The sequence below is a fragment of the Lampetra fluviatilis genome, chromosome 6, assembly GCF_964198595.1.
Source record: "Lampetra fluviatilis chromosome 6, kcLamFluv1.1, whole genome shotgun sequence".
Classification (NCBI taxonomy): Eukaryota; Metazoa; Chordata; class Hyperoartia; order Petromyzontiformes; family Petromyzontidae; genus Lampetra; species Lampetra fluviatilis.
The window spans coordinates 6,924,471-6,942,915 of NC_136280.1; the positions used below are offsets into that span (position 1 = coordinate 6,924,471).

Sequence of the window (18,445 nt, forward strand, 5' to 3'; positions counted from 1 at the left end):
TGTAACTACACTTATTTGGACCATCTTATTTGACAGACAACTATTACAGGTCATTGATAGACAACCAGCTTGTTGTTTTACCAGTTTTAGTTTTTTTACTTGCTTTTCTTTTTTCACACTTTTGTCATGTTTGCCATGTGTTAGTTACAAACCGCACCTCTCCATAACAAAGGCTCAGTCCTTTGTTATACAGTCTACTCTTGGTCTTAAGCCTCACCTTACCATATTAATAAAAAAAGTGTGCCGTTCCTGGCCCTTCCCCCCTCAACCATTATATATACGGGGTAGTATTTCTTGTGATCTCTCATTTACTTGATACAGCTGTCGTGGCTGTGACGGTTCCACCTTGAGACGGAGGCTTGTGTTGCTTCCGAAACGTCGTGAATTTTTTAATTTGTTTTATTTTACTTTTATTAATTTTACATTTTTTACCTACGTGACTTTACCGAAAAAACCTAAGAGTATTATTTTTAAAGTAGAATATTACATACTAGTTTATAAATAACGTTATCTCATCACGTTATCTCATCACTTTCTCGCATCAAATTCTCTTTCGCAACTTTATCAAATCACCTTTTTTCTTTCTTTCTCTCTCCCTCTCTCGATGAAGTCGTGTAGAGTTCCAGATGTGATTCGCGAATAGCCAAAATCGCCATTAGGTTCGGAATAACGAGGGAATACTATAATATAATCTACCAACGTATGTTTTTTTTTGTCAAGTAAAGACTGAAATACTGCACGGTGGTGAGATGTTAACTACCTCGCCTGGTATACAGGATGTCGTGTGTTCGATCCCGACCCTGACACCTGCTGTATATTTGAGTTCGCGTGTCTCTCTCTCATCATCATCACGCTAGCTGAGATGTTAACTACCTCGCCTGGTATACAGGATGTCGTGTGTTCGATCTCGACCCTGACGTCTGCTGTATATTTGGAGTTCGCGTGTTCTCACCGTGGTTCCGTGGAGTTTTCTCCAGGTCCCCCTCTTTTTCCCTCCACATTTACAAACACGCGTTTCGAGCGTTTGGCTGCTATCAATTTCCACATGACAAGCCACTTTGTTGAGCTATCATTTGTGGCCAGGTCACTTCTGAAAAAGAGCTATATAGCTCAATGGGCCTTACCTGGTAAAAAAAAAAAGTTTAGTTTCATAGTTTAGTTCCACTGGAGCTCTCTTACCTGGGAGTGACTGGAAGCTTCGGGTCCTGAAGTGAAGAAGTCTGCGCTGCTCGTGTGGGACGAGGAGAACGGCCCGAGCTGGAGCTCTCCAGTCTGCACGGCAAACGCCGCCTCTGCAGGCTGCTGCTGCTGCTGCTCCTGCTGCTGCTGCTGCTGCTCCTGCTGCTGCTGCTGCTGCTGCAGGAAAGCTGGGCGTCCCATTGGCAGCAGGTCTGTTATCACATATGGCAAAGTAGATTTCAATTAGCCTGCTGCGCTTCATCTTCTTGGTTCTTTCTTATTGTTTTATTTTTATTATTTTATTCATTCCATTCTACGTGACTTTACCGAAAGAACCAAGAAGATGAATCCCTGCAGTCACGAAAGCTTTAAATCGAAATTTTAGCCTGCTGCTGATTACTAATCAAACAGCTCATATATGCAACGCAGTAAATCAAGATTTATTTTAAAAATCCCTTTGAATTCTAAAAATGCTATTTATATATTTTATACTGTTGTGCATTGTTTCAGCCAGTTTGTTTAATGTCTGTATTTGGAATGTTTAGGCAGCTGTTTTTAGGCACTTTGATTTTTTCATTAGTTTAATGTATTTTTTTTCTACCCAGACTGCTATTTATGTTTAGTTGGTTGTCTTTCTCCCGCACCTCCGATCGTACATACATAAAGGAGGGGATCATTGATGTCTAATGTGTAATTATTAACATTGAGCTCCCTTCACTAGTATTACCAAAATATGGAAATTTTGTTATTTATAGTGAGGAAATCCCACAATTGCATGCATTTATATAGTACTGTAAGTACATATACGGTATAAAAAATGTTGGTTCAACATTTTTTTAAATTACGGACCTTGGGACTCTCAGAGTTCTGCTTTACATGTGCGCACAACTTCTTAAATCGCATGAAAATGGGTAAATCACATGAAAGTGGGTAAATGCACAATGTACGCATCTTATGACTGGAATACACATTGATAAAACACGTGAATCAATAATGCTGCCTGAAAATAATTGTTTTTTTTACATATAATCGGTGACGTTTCGGGCAATGGCCCTTCATAGCTCAATAGTTATATACATATATTTCTATTGTGGGTGACATTATAAGAGAAGTTTGTGAAATACTAGCACATGGGATTTTGTTAGCTTTTTACAATGGTTGAAAGTTATATTCTAAAAGCAATTCAGCACAGCACATGTCCTAATACTGATAACACTGCACTTCAATACATATATCTCGTTATTAATATCAGTTTACATGGGTATTGGCAGGTATTGTACGCTTGCATAGAAACATTTACAGGGCAATAATGTGACAAATAATAGCAACATAAATAGCTATGAGTGAATCATAACGCAAAAATATGTAAACGTACATAAAGTTGTGCATTATTACAGTAAATATACTATCTTAATGTCAATCATTAAAAGCTTGGTTTATCACTCATTCGCAAACTCACGGCAACACGCAATTGAACCAGACAAACTAATCGCGACTTCACTGGACTGAACGGAAACAATTAAAGTTTTGCCATTTCCCAAACAATTCAGCCCCTACCGTTATATCTGCAAGACTTGGCGGAGCCATTTGTACAGAACTGCAGGGTGAAGCGACCATGCATTGCAGCTCCTATACCAGCAGATGATTTGACTCAACGGACACCGCGTCGGTACATAACACTGGCTTAGAAATAATACGGCCATCCATGCATGGATGCCGCTGTGTGGCCACGTGACTCTTGCATTGAACTTTTGACCTGGAAGGGAGGCCCACGCCCGCTGTAGGGTACATTTTCCAACGTTGGTAGCCCAAGCATGAAACCGCGCACTCTTGTCCGCTTCTCTAATTAGCGACGAACAGGCGAGAACATTTCTCAGTAACATTGTAGAAAAAATGAGGAAGCCTTAAGATTGTGAGTCTTAAGTTTTAAAAGTCTTATTTCTTGTTGTTACGCGAATGAAAATCAAAGAATATCGACAGTAACGAAATATAATGAATCCGAAAACCATTATAAATATGATTACCACACTTTATTTCAATGTTCAACATGATATACGGTACTTTAGTAAGGTTTCTCAAGACGTATTTAAATAATACATTGTTCAGCTCATGTTAATCAACTGCTGGATAAAGTCCTCCCACACATTTCGGTCACGGGGAGGTGGGGAGTTGATTGTACTTCCACGCGCTCGCAAGCAAGAATTGCTGACAGGACCGGTTGAGATATCACTCACCTCCGGCGTTTGCCATGGCTGGGAATCAAACGTGGTTATACCCAAATCAATGGTATAACGTGCTGACGATTGTGCCACCACTCCAGCACACTCAAGAGAAAACAGTAACGAAAATAAAGTAATAATTCTGAAACAGGCCGTGCATCGAGAAGTGTCCAATTAACAGTGTTAAAACCCAATTAATTGGCACGCTGATTGTGTGTGCGTGCCAGTGCTTCCTTCACAGACACATACCCTGCAAGGAATCCATCGTGTCCATGTAATCCTCCAGGCTGGGCTGCAGCTGAATGAGGCCTGGCTGGATGACGTCTGCATTGCTGGCGTGAGCTATGCAGATCGGGCAGACACACAGTGGGATAAATAAGATACCCTCAGCATACCAAGGCACGTGGTACACAAATTACTCAAAGGAAGATTGTGAAGGTTGCTCATTTTTAATATGGGAGAGTGCGGAGTTGGGATCCATTTTTTCTCCCATGCATTTCCTTCAATATTTTTCATAGGGCACCGATGCGGATATATTTTTTTATTGGGCTTTAAGACGACCGCAAATAGGGCAATAACTCGATCCAGAATACAATGAATCTTAACAATATTTGGAATGTATTAACTATGCCCTGATTCTTGATGCGCTATCGACACACTAATGCACAAGGACGGCGAACCAACTGGGGCCGCTAACAATTTCTCGACAACCAAGTACAACTAACTCATCAAAACTCTCGGGTGACAGGAACAGCACAAAGATTTAGTAGTTCACATCAGTCTTGCTTTATATACGGGATGCACACGACCAAAGCTTAGTTCGAAGTCAACAGCCACAAAGACAAGCTGGGGCCAAGGGCCAGGCGTCTATGAGGTGAAGGCCAGTGTCAAGGCTAGTCAAGGCCGGGTCCTCTCGGCTCAGTTCAGTGTCAAGGCCGGTGCCCCTAAGCTGAGCCCTCTGACCGAGGCCACACACCCCTGAGGCCAAGGACAAGGTCTGGGATAGGAGTCTGTGCTCTGGCCTCAAGGATATGTTTTAGCCAGTGCTCCAATGCCCCCAGAATGGCGGAATGTCTGCAGCTAAAGAAAATGGCAGTTACACCATGCACAAATACTGCATTTGGGTGTGGGCGGTTAATTGGTCAGGACTATGATAATTGGTTTTTTACCCTTCTATCTGGCAACAAAACTGACACCTTTTTTACAAGGAGTCATGTTTGCATAGACCACAATACCTGCAGCCATAATGCAAACAAAAAACATAACTCTGATAATGTACACATTGTCCTTGAAGTTGATTGGTCCACACCCGAGACAGCTTTCCTTAGAGCCTAGTCTCACATGGGTTGGACCAGATGACCGCAGGTATTGTGGTCTATGCAAACATGACTCCTTGTAAAAAAAGGTGTTAGTTTTGTGGCCAGATAGAAGGGTAAAAAACCAATTATATTTTTTACTGCCAAATGAGGTTCCAATGGTGGTCAGGACTAATCTTGATTTGAAGTTTCCGTGACTGCAGGAATCCATACTCTATGGTTCTTTCGGTAAAGTCACGTAGGTAGTTTTATTTTATTTCTAACTACGTGACTTTACCGAATGAACCAAAGAGTATGGTCAGGACTGATATGTGAAAGCCAGATATGCAACGATGTTATGCACTGCAACATGCAAACTAGCTAACCGGCATTAAAAAAAAAAATATGATTAACTTGATAATTTAGTTTCATATTAAATAAGGAACTACTGTGTATAAACTAAAATAATGAGAGAAAATGTAACTATTTCATACTTGGTTTGCAAACTTCCAATTACAAGAAGAAGAATTACATTCACCTAACAAACTTAGCAACAAAATGTTTTGCTATCATAAACACACTTTGGAAAACTGAAATAAGAATGCAAGAAACTTTGTATAATGTTGACAAACACACGATGCTTTTTCAAGAACTGAGCCATGCAAATGTGTTACTCAGAAATACTTTGCCAAGCATAGTGTTACAGTGTTCATTCAAAGATAATACTAATATAAAGACCCTACCTCTCCTTTAGACCCTTTCAAAGCTAAATAATTCATGATTAAATTGCAGTGGCTGGCATTCTATTTTATTCTTTAGAATGGCAATATGTTCAGGACCTAAATGCCAATGTCAAGGTCTGCTAGCCACGAGAGGGCTTTCACACCTCTGATTATCACGGTTGGCTGCGGAAGGCGTAAACAAGTTTCACATATACACATACATACATGACAGAGTTTGTGTCGTTTTTCTCTTCTTCCTCCGTTAAAGGAGCGCAGACTACTGGACAGTGGTTTACTATTTGATCCATAGTGTGGGTCTCATGGCCACAGTCGCACTTATGGCTTGTCTTTAATTTTCTATTTGTTACTGATGAAAACTGTGCATTACTGCCGTGCCAGTAATTGGTAGCAGGAGGCAGTGAAACATCACTGCATGCAAACAATTTGCGGTGTGTGCTCCCCCGAGCAGTTCGCCAAACGTCAAAGTGTTATCATCTATTTTTGTTACTGAAAACATTTTCGATAATTGCGTGGCATCTGGAAAGGACCTCCTTTATTATTCTAGAAATGCCGCGTGTTTTGGAAAGCCAGGCATGAGAAGTCAACCGTGACTAAAAGGGTGTGGTTTTTTTTTCATCATGGTTTTCTTTTAATACACAGTGTGTCACAATAGCATCCAGCATATGGTGGTGACGGTGGAGCATTCTCGCACAGGCGTGGGTGTCAATTAGGCTTGTCACTTGTTCTGGTTTGACCTGGTTCAGTCCAGCAATTGGCTTCTGTGTTCAAGTGGCAGGAATTGATTTTGTTTTACCGAGATCTGGTTACATTGTGTTGAACTTTATCAAAGTGCCACTGCGCAGTTTTGATACACCTAGAATCTTAGTCTACAGTGGAAAACGTGGCAATCCGGATGTCAACTGTAACCAACCGGTGGTACCAACAGCCTTAACCTACAACCAGTGAGCCGGAATAGTGATTGGCAAAAAGGGCAGTGCTAATAAAACATATGAAAGAATGACCAAGAGATGGCAGCGTAGCAATAGATTCTTGGATCCCATCTGTGTGAAGTTTCTCCAGCTACTCCAGTTTCCTCTCACGCATCAAACACAAAGTTCATAGAATTGGCCAAACAGCCCAATTAAGGACCTTCCTAAGCGAGATGATTAAGTCTCCGTGAGGCTTTCCTGAGACAACAACAAAAAAACAATGTTCTTATAATAATCATCATCATCATCAGCAACGGTCAATCCACTGCTGGATGAAGGCCTCCCCAAGCAGTCGCCATATCTCATGAACCTGTGAATGTAAAATCATTTATTCTCACAAAGGAATTTGTTCATGAATAAAACACGTTGACCGATAGCTGCGGATGGATGTTGTTTAGTTTGCGCGGTGATTATCGCCTCGCTATAAAACCGAGCTGTAAAAACCCAACTTCATCTCCGGACGTGTTGAATGCCATCAGTCAACGTGATCCCAAAAATACTCTTGCTTCGACCTTCACGTTCGTCACACGGGGATTGCGAGGACACTTAGAACATCAAAACACTCGCAGGTATTTACACTGTGCACATGGGGTTTGTAATGATTCATGTCGATTCATCGATTAATATCGATTCATCTATGAATAGAGTTATTATTTAAAGCTTGCAATGAATGCATCCCACTGCGTGTGCAAGAATACATTTTTCCCATTTTGTACAAGTTGTATATACATTTGGATAACATGGTTCACACAGCCAATAGAAAATCCTACATTCACCACAATGTTAAACAAATTATATATTCTTGAATCACGATGACTCCCCAAAATCGCAACAATTTATCGTATCGCCAGGGAAGCCATTTGTGACACCCCTATTGCATGTTGATTTCCATTCTACAAAACGGGACAAACCTCACACGGACCACAAACATCGTGAAAGCACAACATTGCACATCCAACAGCCAGACACTTTTTCGTTTCACATATTTGCTTTCATCACTGCAACTGCACCACAGGCAGTCGATCGGCAGGCCGCGGTGTGGTGGGGTGAGAGGGTGGGTGCTCTAACCCCTTCCAAGACCTCTGACCATCGTGGAAGAGTAGACCGAGTATCCTTTCGAGGGGGCTCCCAAGATATCCCTCGAGCGGAGGCCCATCCATCAGCAGTGACGCGAGCAAAGCAATGGAAGGGCTACACATTGCACTACAAGTGGACATTGATCGCTCTGTAAGCCGTAGTTTTACAAATCATTGCTGACATCTGAGCTCGTTTGTGGAGAATGTCAACGCACCCATGGCTGCGGTTAATTAGGAAGTTATGCTATTGAGTGAACTTCTGAAAAATGCGATGGTAGATAATGTACCGTTTACAGAGAACCAATTTCACCCTCACAAATCTAAACCCACAACAAGCACCTACATAGCTTCTGTTTCAACTCTGTAGATAATAATTTTTTAAAATAAAAGCATTGCTAATTTACTGAATTGTATATTCAAGCGGTATAAATTCTACATCACCAAGCCAGGGACTATTCTCTTCCCATACAAAAGTACTTAAATTTTATCAACCTCTAAAGATGATAGGTCAAGTTTCCCTCAGACTGAAAATTTAGCTCACAACCTCATGATTTTGAGTTATGTATTGTAACTGCAGTGCCACTTGGTAATACAGCAGAAGCTCAATAATCAGTGTTGATATGGGAAGGACGATGTCGCGGATCCAGTAATCCATGGTGTATCGCGGAGGGTTACACCAAATAATCCGGCGATGCTGTGTGCTGTGAATTATGGGAGGAAAGAGCTGCGTGGTTCCGTTAATCTGTGAAAATATTGTGGATTGTAGGATAAGCATGGCACAGGACTAGTGGCCACATTAATCTGCGATAAATTTGTGGATTATGAGGCTACGAATTTTTTTCAAACCCAAATGGCACAAATCTGCCATATAGGTGTATGTAATCTGTCTATGCTAATGCAAAACAAAACATTTAAATAGCAAAATATATATTTTTAAATCCTACCTCCGTGTCTTCCCTGTAGTTCTGCTCCTGCAGCTGTGCCGTGCCCCCCACTTCTATGGATTGTGGTGTCCGGTCCGTGAAGTGTTTTTAATCCGACGCAGTTTGCCATGGATATTGAGGCATTCACGAACTGCCAATAATCCGTCAATTTACAGGGATTTGCGGATTATTGAATGGATTACTGTATTTTATGCTTTAATACCATTAATTCCTATGATTTAACATATTGGTATTCGTAACATCGTTATACATTATATATTTGACATGTACAATGTTAGATATAGTGTTTTATAGCCAAAGCAGTTGCTATTAATTTTCTGAAAATTAATGTTATCGAATAGTCAAATGTACACGTGACAGGGGCCGACTGTAGCTTTTAAGAGGCCTGGGGAAATATTAATAAATGAGGCCCACTCTGAGGCCTCCTTGGATTATTTTTAGCCCCCCCCCTGCCCCCCCTCAGATCTGAGGCAAATGGCAAACTGCCCCAATCGGCCCCATCCTATCTCTTTACATCCCTGACACTCAGTCTGTTGCTAAATGCACTCCCAGTGCAGCAGCAGCAATGTACCAATTTCACGTGGGTTTGGCCACGCGAAGCTGTGCTGCGCCAGGCTTGAGAAGAGCGTGTCACTGAAGTCCATGATCATGGTGTCCAAGTGCAGCGTCCACGCCGACTCGTCCTGCTGGTCGGACGACTGCGCCTGCTGTGTCGAATGTCCCAGTGCCACGTCATCCTGGGCGCGACAAGCGCGGGGTAAAGAAGAGTGAGGGGACAGGATTGCCATGGTATGGCGATGTTACGATATACAGTAAAACCTTGGATTGTGAGCATAATTCGTTCCGGAAACGTGTTTGTAATCCAAAGCACTCGTTTATCAAAGCACTCGTATATCAGTTGTGATCACGTGACGCTCGGCAGACAAAGCGTATACACGTGCTACTCGTATTGCAAGACCTCGCTCGTTTATCAAATTAATATTTATTTAAAAAATTTGCTCTTCTTGCAAAACACTCGCAGACCAAGTTACTCGCAATCTAAGGTTTTACTGTATAGTACGGTAGAGGTCAAGTTGCAACCCTGAACTTGCTTGCTTTTTTTTTTACTGGCTTGCTCACACTACTGCGAGCAGAAGGATCTCCTCTAAAGGAAGCCCTAGAGAGAGCCTTTACAGAATATTTTTGACAACTCTAAAATATGTGAATACCCACATATAAAAAAATTTTAATTGCAAAATGCCCACATTTTACCCCACCACGAACGACCGGGTGATCGATTCACTCGTATGAGGTAAGGTCCATGATAATCTTATAATTTGTTGGGCAACATATTGTTGTACGATGATTACAGTACGTATTTTATTTCAGTATTTTATTTCCTGACCAAATATTAATGAAACAATAAACATAATTAAAGTTCTCAATAAATTAGCTATCATCCATTAGATGAGTGTTTTGTAATGGAGTAATTGACGTTATATATATATAAATTATTTAGCTATTATGTAATTGATAGAATATGCATAATAAGCATTAGAATTTGTATACGATACATAAAATGATTAGAAGACTCATGGCAGGCTGATAGAGAGTGAAGAACTTCACGCATTAGCCATTCGTACTAAGAGTACTGCAAAGCACGTAAACAAATGTGAAACACAATTACAACGCTACAGGAAACTGATATCGCAATAACATATCATGATAATCGACATCAGATTGAATCGTGAAAAATTATTTTGTTGCAGCCCTACTCAAGAAGCTGATGTGAACATGCATCAGTTGGGCCAGCAACAGTCGGTGTTTACGAGTATCATTTATCCCCGAGACAAACTTGCAGTATCGAAAATATGATTTTTCCTTGTAAAATAGTCGTATAGCTGCCCCGCATTTTTAATATTTTCACAGCAGTTTTTTTTTATCGTTGAAACAAAAACATTCCCTTATTACTGCCACTGACAAATGGAGTTGACTGGCATGCTGCTGAGGCACACGGTTCAAAAAATGATTTACACGTGCAATTACCAACCTTGGCGAGACTTGCCAGCTCATCATCCTTGACTCTCTGCAAATGCATCAAAGTTTAAATAGCGTGAGGCACCGTAATAAAGTTACTTAAATTGTCAGGCGCAATTTTTTTTTTATTGAGAACATTCATTAACATAATTGGCTACAATTGAAATTACGTTATAGGCCGATGAAAGGCAGCACGTGCCTTTTTTCTGTACGCGTGCTAAACCGAGCCACTAAACAGAAATAGCGAACATAACTCAAGTCCTAAAACCCAGCCGGTGTTCAGGAGCCCCGATGGGCTGAGCCTTCAGCCTCAGGAGTGGAAAAAAACTCTGACAACGTTCCCGTGTTGGTGGCGTCGCCCGCCTGTAATACGGCACTCTGGAGGCAGCGAGATGGGTTGGCGGTTCGCACAAATGTTGCGAAACGCCATTCCCTTGGGCGTCGAGGTGCCATAGCCTGGCTCGCAGCAAGTGGGACAAATCGCCATCTGTTTCGGTCTGTACGGTGAGAGAGTGTTGCCCTCCTCGAACATGTGGGTTTTCTCTGGGTGCTCTGTTTTTCTCCCACTTATGAGTATAAATTCTCATTATTAATTGGCTGAAAGCATCTTATGATAAAAAAAAAAACACCCAACGCAGGAGCCTCCTGAAAAGAGTCCTATGATTCAGTGTGGTCTTTGTGGATAATTACGTAAACTAAAATATTATAATACTGTTGTTATTATTATTACTCGCCTTTTGCCCGTCCAAGGACGGGTGTATTGCAGTAAATCTGAAACTTGCAAGCGCAAAGCAGACCGCGACGTGATATTCATTGCATCAATTCGTGTGCAATTTATAAGGGCGCGGTGACGCAGACCTATTTCATTTTAAGGTTATAATCCCTTGTTCATCGTGACGTCCTTTTACTTCGATGTCTCAACAGCGTGACGGAGATCACGTGACGTGAGGGTTCTGCCTTTGTCGTGAGGGTTGTGAGTTGACGCCGAGGAGGGGGGAGGAGGCGCCTCGCCCCCCCCCCCCAATGTGGAGTGACGTCACCCGCTAATTATTATTAATGAAGGGGGGGGGGTGTCCATTTGAGGACGTCACCTGTTCGTGATTATTAATGAGGGGGGCTGTTCGATGTGGAGTGACGTCACCTGCTCATGATTATTAATGAGGGGGGGGGCGGTCCATGTAGAGGACGTAACCTGTTCATGATTATTAATGAGGGGGGCTGGTCGATGTGGAGTGACGTCACGTGTGGGACACACAGACATTCTTGGCTCATTATAGTAGTGAATTATTATGAGTTTAAACACTGGTTATAATTTAGTCATTCATTGAATGCCAGGGTTAGGGTTAATCAAAGAAGGCATAGACGTGTAAAAGCCACTGTCATCTTCTTGGTTCTTTCGGTAAAGTCACGTAGAATGGAAATAATCAAATAAAATTTAAAAAAACATTATAAAATATTATTATCATACTATTTTATTTTTTTCTATTATATTATTTAATTATGTTGTATATTTTTTATTTTATTATTTCCATTCTACGTGACTTTACCGAAAGAACCAAGAAGATGAATCCCTGCAGTCACGAAAGCTTTAAATCGAAAAAAGCCACTGTCAATCCACTGCTGGATGAGGGCCTCCCCACACGATGCAGGTCATAGTGTTTATTTGGTCATACTTCACCGTGCTGGTCAATGCCATTTGGTCAAGGCAGAGACCATCGCTGTGAGAGCATAGTACTGTAGTACAGGACGATGGGTTGTATGCACTACCCTCTGCTGCCCACCATACAGCCCTACAGCCTAGAACACCCGTTGTGAATGATGTTCATCTATATTCTTAGGTTTTTTCGGTAAAGTCACGTAGGTAAAACATTAAAATTAATAAAAGTAAAATAAAATAAACATCACGACGTTTCGGAGGCAACACAAGCTTCCGTCTTCAGGTGGAACCGTCACAGCCACGACAGCTGTATCAAGTAAATGAGAGATTGCAGGAGCTACCACTCCGTTTATATAATGGTTGGAGAGGGGGGAAGGGCCAAGTACAGCACACTTTTCATTCATATGGTAAGGTGAGGCTTAAGAGGGTGAGCCTTTGTTATGGAGAGGTACGGTTTGTAACTCAACCTGTGTTCATCTATCAGAGCACCATCGAGACCCATTTGGTCAAAGGCTACAGAGCTATATACAGTATATACATGTTATGACACTGTACACAAAGTACTCGCAGTAACGAATATTTATAGATGTTCTGTTCAGTAACATTGTGGCCACATCTAATTGACAACAAAAACAATATTCTACAACAATCCTAAGAGGGGCATTATTCCCTTTGTAAAGTAATGACGCCGTAGATTTTTTCCACTCATAGAAAAAAATGAACCGCACTGCAGGCCGAGTTCGGTTGCCGCTCGTATGAGATGTCTCCTGACTCAATTCCAAAACTAGAGCCCTGAACGGCGCTCGAGCCAGGCAGGCCCTTCGTTCCACATCGACTTTTCCCACTTCTGTGATATCTCTTCACGCCACCTGCCGTTGTGTGGGAGGTCTCGCTGAATGTACACACAGTGGAGGCTCACACGCATTTGCTCACCCGTTTTTTGAAGTAGATCCTCCAGTTGTGGTATTCCTTGATGACTATTTCAATCCGCCTCTTCCAGTACTTTCCTTCAAGTATATTTGCCTGCCACAGCACACCCAAGGTTACCGTTTGTTTCATTTCCAGCCAATCCACGGCTGATGAACGTTTGGCTTATTGGGGGGTTGTTGGACCATACATCACCAGCCTGGTCAGTAAAAGTTGATCGAAAGGGGCTAAAGCCCAAGGGCTGATTCAGATATCACTCGCCACTGATGTTTGCCATTGAGAGAAACATACTCAGGTCACCTGGTGCATGGCGCAGTGCGCTAGTCATTAGGGCACACTGCTCTCTCCCCAGGCTACTATTAGGAGATCATAATGGAAAGCGCTGAGTGTAAGAACAGCATTGTCAGCTGCTGTTGCTCAGCGTGAGGGCGAGGAGGGGGTAAGATGCTACTTATTAGAACATTTAGAAACTGCTTGGGCCAATCTTAGAGGAGGCTTCTTATTTGAGCTCAACGTGCAAAGCATCTTATCGCGTAACACGTCGTTTAGCAGGTTTCCAATTAACTTTTCTATTCGAATAAGTTCTGTACTTCCAATAAAAGTTATTTTGAAAATTAATACGATGGATAAAAAATGCGTATGACCTTCCAAAATAACATATCCCACTTTCGAATAGGATACAAATGTAAGCGTCCTTTATTATTCCTCAAATACACGTATTTAGACACGTAGTGTATAGGGTTTTAGCTGAAATAAGTTATATGGGGTGGATTCCACTCAACTACAGACCATTATGAGCAGGACACCATTGGGAAATAATGCATTAATCACAGCACACAATACCAGAAATGGCCATTCAAGATAATCTTCTCTCTTCTGAAAAACATGAAGTTACTTCATTCATTCATGAATAAAAGAAAGGCCCATTTTGATTTAAACAGCATAGTACTCTGCTTTGATAAAAAATATAAGCAAAAATATGAAATCATCGTCAACAAATCTAAACTCGGTCATGTGTTTTTTTAACAATTACATTATATTTCGTACAGTGTGACAGGATTGACAATTTTAACAAAACATTTAACATTTAAATTCGCCAAATGTTGCATTACAATTCGTGAACCCCTTCTCACCATCACCAATGTACGCACATATGTTGAACTTCTTTCGCACCGTACGTAGCCAACCGTGCTAATGTAGCTGGTACATTATGAGTGCATTTGAATAATAATGACGATGATAGCACACGAAATAATCAGGCTTATCGTTCCAAAAAATAACACGAACAGCGGCGTAAATTACCTCTGGCTTAAGATGCACGAGGGCATCGTGTCCATCGAGCGGCGTGACAAAGTGGCACACGGGGTTATCCCGTCGCTCCACATCTGCGTCGTGGCAATAAAACGAGACGTAAAACAAAGAACAGCGGTGAGTTTTTGACATTTCTTAGCGTGTGTGCGGTCCATGTGTTTTATGACATCCCATTGAGAGAGAGAGAGAGGGTCGATAAACTGACACGAGTATCGGTGGTGGGCCGTTATCGCTTTGGCTGATTAACACGACTCCACTTATTTTTTCCTGCACTGCAACTAAATGTTTTTATTGCTTTATCACGTAAGCACTTTCATACTTAACGACCCCAGCCCTTTAATGCCAAGCACTTCGTTTTTCTACGAACACTAATGCACTGTGTATCACGTTTAGTCGTTAACAGTGATTTAAACACGTTTTCTCAGATTGTATTTGTGCTAGGCCTGCTTGCCTGGGGGTGTTTATTTAAGTTGTGCGCTCTTCGTAGGCTATTACCAAATAGTTCCACGCGAAAAAAAAGCAAATTCAGCGAAACTGCTGCGATACTTATTCGTCTTCTTTACAACGCATTCCCAAATGTGCTCTCGGCATCACCGTGAGATGAAATGTCCATTTGGAACTCTTGCAAAGGGTTCCATCACCTCGAGGGGAGAAGGAATTATTGCAGAGGTTAATTTTGACAGCCCTTCAAGTGACCGCCTATCGCCACCAGGAGTCCTCTTACTTTCCTGCACTCCCTGCCATAAGGAGACCTGCACGAGATGTCTGTCAATGTAAAAATGTGTAATTCTCAGAGGTGAAAATTTGCCAAATCAAGTGGCAAACCGAAGTCAATACGATAGGGTTTTTTTTTTATTTATTGCGTGCAGTCATTGGTTATGAGACCATTAACTCTCTATACTTGAGAATCCAGGTTAATACTGGTAGGAACCTCCTGGTTACACCAGCCCACAGGGGATTATTGTGTCCGTCGTGCAGGGAGGGACTGGGTGGGGAGGGGAGGGTGAGGAGGGGCTGGGTGGGGAGGGTGGGGCTGGGTGGGGAGGGGAGGGTGAGGAGGGGCTGGGTGGGGAGGGTGGGGCTAGGTGGGGGGTGGGAGGGTTGGGGCTGGGTGGAGAGGGGCTGGTCACCTCGTGGTGCCCTTATAAAACTCAACGTTTAACCTACTCACGCCGGCTTGTGCCCGCCCTCACAGTCGGGCATATTTGCGGAATACACCACGCCGCCGTTGACCCTGGCCATTGACCGAGCAACCCAACGTTCCTACCAGCTCCCTCCTCAGGAATGTGTTAATGTGTGGCTGAATCCCAGATGCAAAGTCAGAATCTCAGTACTGCAATGTGGATAAGCCCACTCCATAGTATTGCAATGTGGATTTTATTTTTTTACATTTTTAGGAATGCTAATTATTTTGCTTGCGAGTACGAGATACGTCTCTGTTATGGAGAGACGTGAGCAAGCTGGGCTGGAAGTGTGAGATTTGACGGGCTAAGGAGGCTTTGCCAATTTGAGAACGGTAATGTGTGTTGATAAATAGATAATGCAGTCCATTCTGTGGTATATTGATTTTTCATTCGAGATGTGGATAATTAAAGCAACACATTACACAATGTAATTACCCAGAATGCACCCCGATTCCATCAGACCTCAGAAACTGAGCAGGGTTGAGCCTGGATAGTGCTTGGATTGGTCACCACCACCATGCACATTAGACCGGTGCAGTAAGGCGTGGTTGTCAGTAGTGGGCAGTGCAACAACATCCACTGGCGTTATGTCCTCCTTCCAACCTTCACCAACCTGCACTGACCAGCGTGGTGAAGTATGGTCAAAAGCAGTAATTGACCACTTCACAACTCCTCTTCCCCCGCTGCCCTTCCTGGCTCCTCCCCCCTTAACCACTATATAAGGTACAGATATTTTGCTGTGACGGTTTCACCTGAAGACGGAAGCTTGTGTTGCCTCCGAAACGTCGTGATTTTTATTGTTTTATTTTTATTAATTTTAATTTCATTTTTTACCTACGTGACTTTACCGAAAGAACTAAGAGTATGAATCCTTGCAGTCACGAAAGCTTCAAATCTAGAATTATGGTCAAATAACCATCACTGTCTGCACGTTCGCCATTGGACTGACAAACGGGCTGCATCTGTACTTACCTGTGCAATACTCATAGTAAACTGCTGTTGTTTTTACCTCCTGGGCGTGAACGAGGGCACATGGAACTGACAACGACGTCTGCCCCATAATTGGCCTCACGCCTGCCTCGCCGGTAACATTAGCCTCGGAGATACTTAAAGCGATCCAACCACGTGCAGCCAACTGCACTGTGTGTTTGCTGCGAGTGAGTGGGGAAACTGGCGAGTGTGCGCGTAATTGAACTCTGCGCTAAAAGCAGCGGTGGGAGGGGTGGGGGGCCTCTTTTGGCCAAAGTTCACTGAGCCACCAGGCAATCACAACAAGCGAACAACCTTGCAAGCAATTGACGCTCTCCAGCACCACGTCAGGGAATGACATCAAATCTCTCCACCCACTGCACTCCGCAAACATTACACCTGCCACTATTGATTGCGAAAATTATTTCCTACACATTGCTCATGTAAGTGACTGAAAGTAACAGGATATACGGATTTTCCTTAATTTCTATAAGTACTCCTCCATATGTTAGCTCTGTGGGATAAATTTTTGAAACTTTGGTATACAAAGCGACTACTTCGAAACTAACGAGCAAATCACCTGGATATAGTGAGATGTCCTTAATTAACGTTACCAAGTGAGCTGAGTTAAGTACAGCTGAGGTGGTCTTACCAGTGAATGATTGTAATGTCTCAGACAGAAATCGGGCCAGTTTGTAGGTGGGCGAGTCAATGGTGGAGACGATAGGACGAAGGGGCGTACCCTCTTTATGGATGTTTGGTACGCCATACAATCTGGGTGGTCTAGCAGCAGAGGGTTTTAAGGAAAACCGCTTGGATGGTTCGATTAAAGATGTCGATTCGGTGATGATATTGTTGGTTTTCGTAACGAGGCTGTTGCTAGGATCTCTTTCAATTGTTGTATAGCTACCATCATTAAGTAGGTCCAGAATTTTGTTATTGCATGTGGTTTTGTCCATGATGACTGTGGCATTGCCCTTGTCAGCTGAGAGGATGACGATGTTTTTGAGGATTGCAGCGATTTCCGCTCTTGCCACGTCTGCAGTGATGTGTCCCAAGCCCTTCAGGGCTCCGTCGACCTGGGCAATGATATCATCCACTGGGATGTGTTTAGGGGTGACTGCGAAATTCAAGCCTTTAGCTAGAACCAATTTTAGGTATATATCAATAACACATACATTTTCGAGATGGCAAGGTTGCCCTAATTAACACCCCGCCTCTCCTCTTCATCTATCGGTCTCTGGGAAAAATGTGTTGAGACTTTGTCAATGAAGGTTGCAAGCTTTTGTGCACATTTGCAAACCACCCTCCAGGTGCCTTCAACGCACCTGTCAAGGCAGAGACTTACACTGTATGTGCCAGGCTCGCCAGATGGCATTGTTCAGTCGGATCTTGTCTCTCCACAGCAGCTTTAGACCCTTGAAATTCTTCCACTTCGGTGAGACGAGCCGCGCACTGCTACGAAATGCGAACGTACGAAACCCCAAGTTAGTACTGTAATAAGCACGTTCTAGTCTTAAATCATGTTTATTCATCTGCGATAATGCCCCCATGACCAACAACAGTGTCGAAGATTGTCTTTTCACCAAAGTTGTGTGAGGTTAGCGTCTTCTGCAACTGTTTAGCGAACTTTGTTGCAAACTCATTCCCCGTCTAGTGGAGAGCCTTCTCTCAGCAGTGGTATCAGCAGGCAATTGCAGGGCCTGCACCTTTGCCCATTGCTTTTGTCTTTTGCTTACAAGCTCCATGATGCATCTGCTTTTTTTTTTAAATAAACACAACTCTGTACGTAAAACTTGATTCAAATGGATGTTGGCCTTTATGGGTTTGATGGATATACAAGTAGGCCGCATTTACGATGATAGAGTCAGCGATTGAGTAAAAATGCTATACTTTATATCATATGTAAATAAAAACAATACATGCACAGTATATATACTTACTCTGTGGATTGTAA

General features: G+C 42.5%; 1 protein-coding gene across 1 annotated transcript in view; it reads right to left on the reverse strand.

Moving 5' to 3' along the window:
* LOC144933097 (MLX-interacting protein-like) overlaps nucleotides 1–18,445 on the reverse strand; it is a 56,486-nt gene that overhangs the window by 21,426 nt on the left and 16,615 nt on the right. The window contains exons 2-8 of the mRNA XM_078857620.1: nucleotides 17,837–17,946; nucleotides 14,327–14,409; nucleotides 13,031–13,120; nucleotides 10,454–10,489; nucleotides 8,996–9,161; nucleotides 3,648–3,740; nucleotides 1,180–1,391 (exon numbers count right to left, since the gene is read on the reverse strand). Coding sequence (XP_078713746.1) covers nucleotides 1,180–1,391; nucleotides 3,648–3,740; nucleotides 8,996–9,161; nucleotides 10,454–10,489; nucleotides 13,031–13,120; nucleotides 14,327–14,409; nucleotides 17,837–17,946 — 790 coding nt within the window. The remainder of the gene's footprint in view (nucleotides 1–1,179; nucleotides 1,392–3,647; nucleotides 3,741–8,995; nucleotides 9,162–10,453; nucleotides 10,490–13,030; nucleotides 13,121–14,326; nucleotides 14,410–17,836; nucleotides 17,947–18,445) is intronic.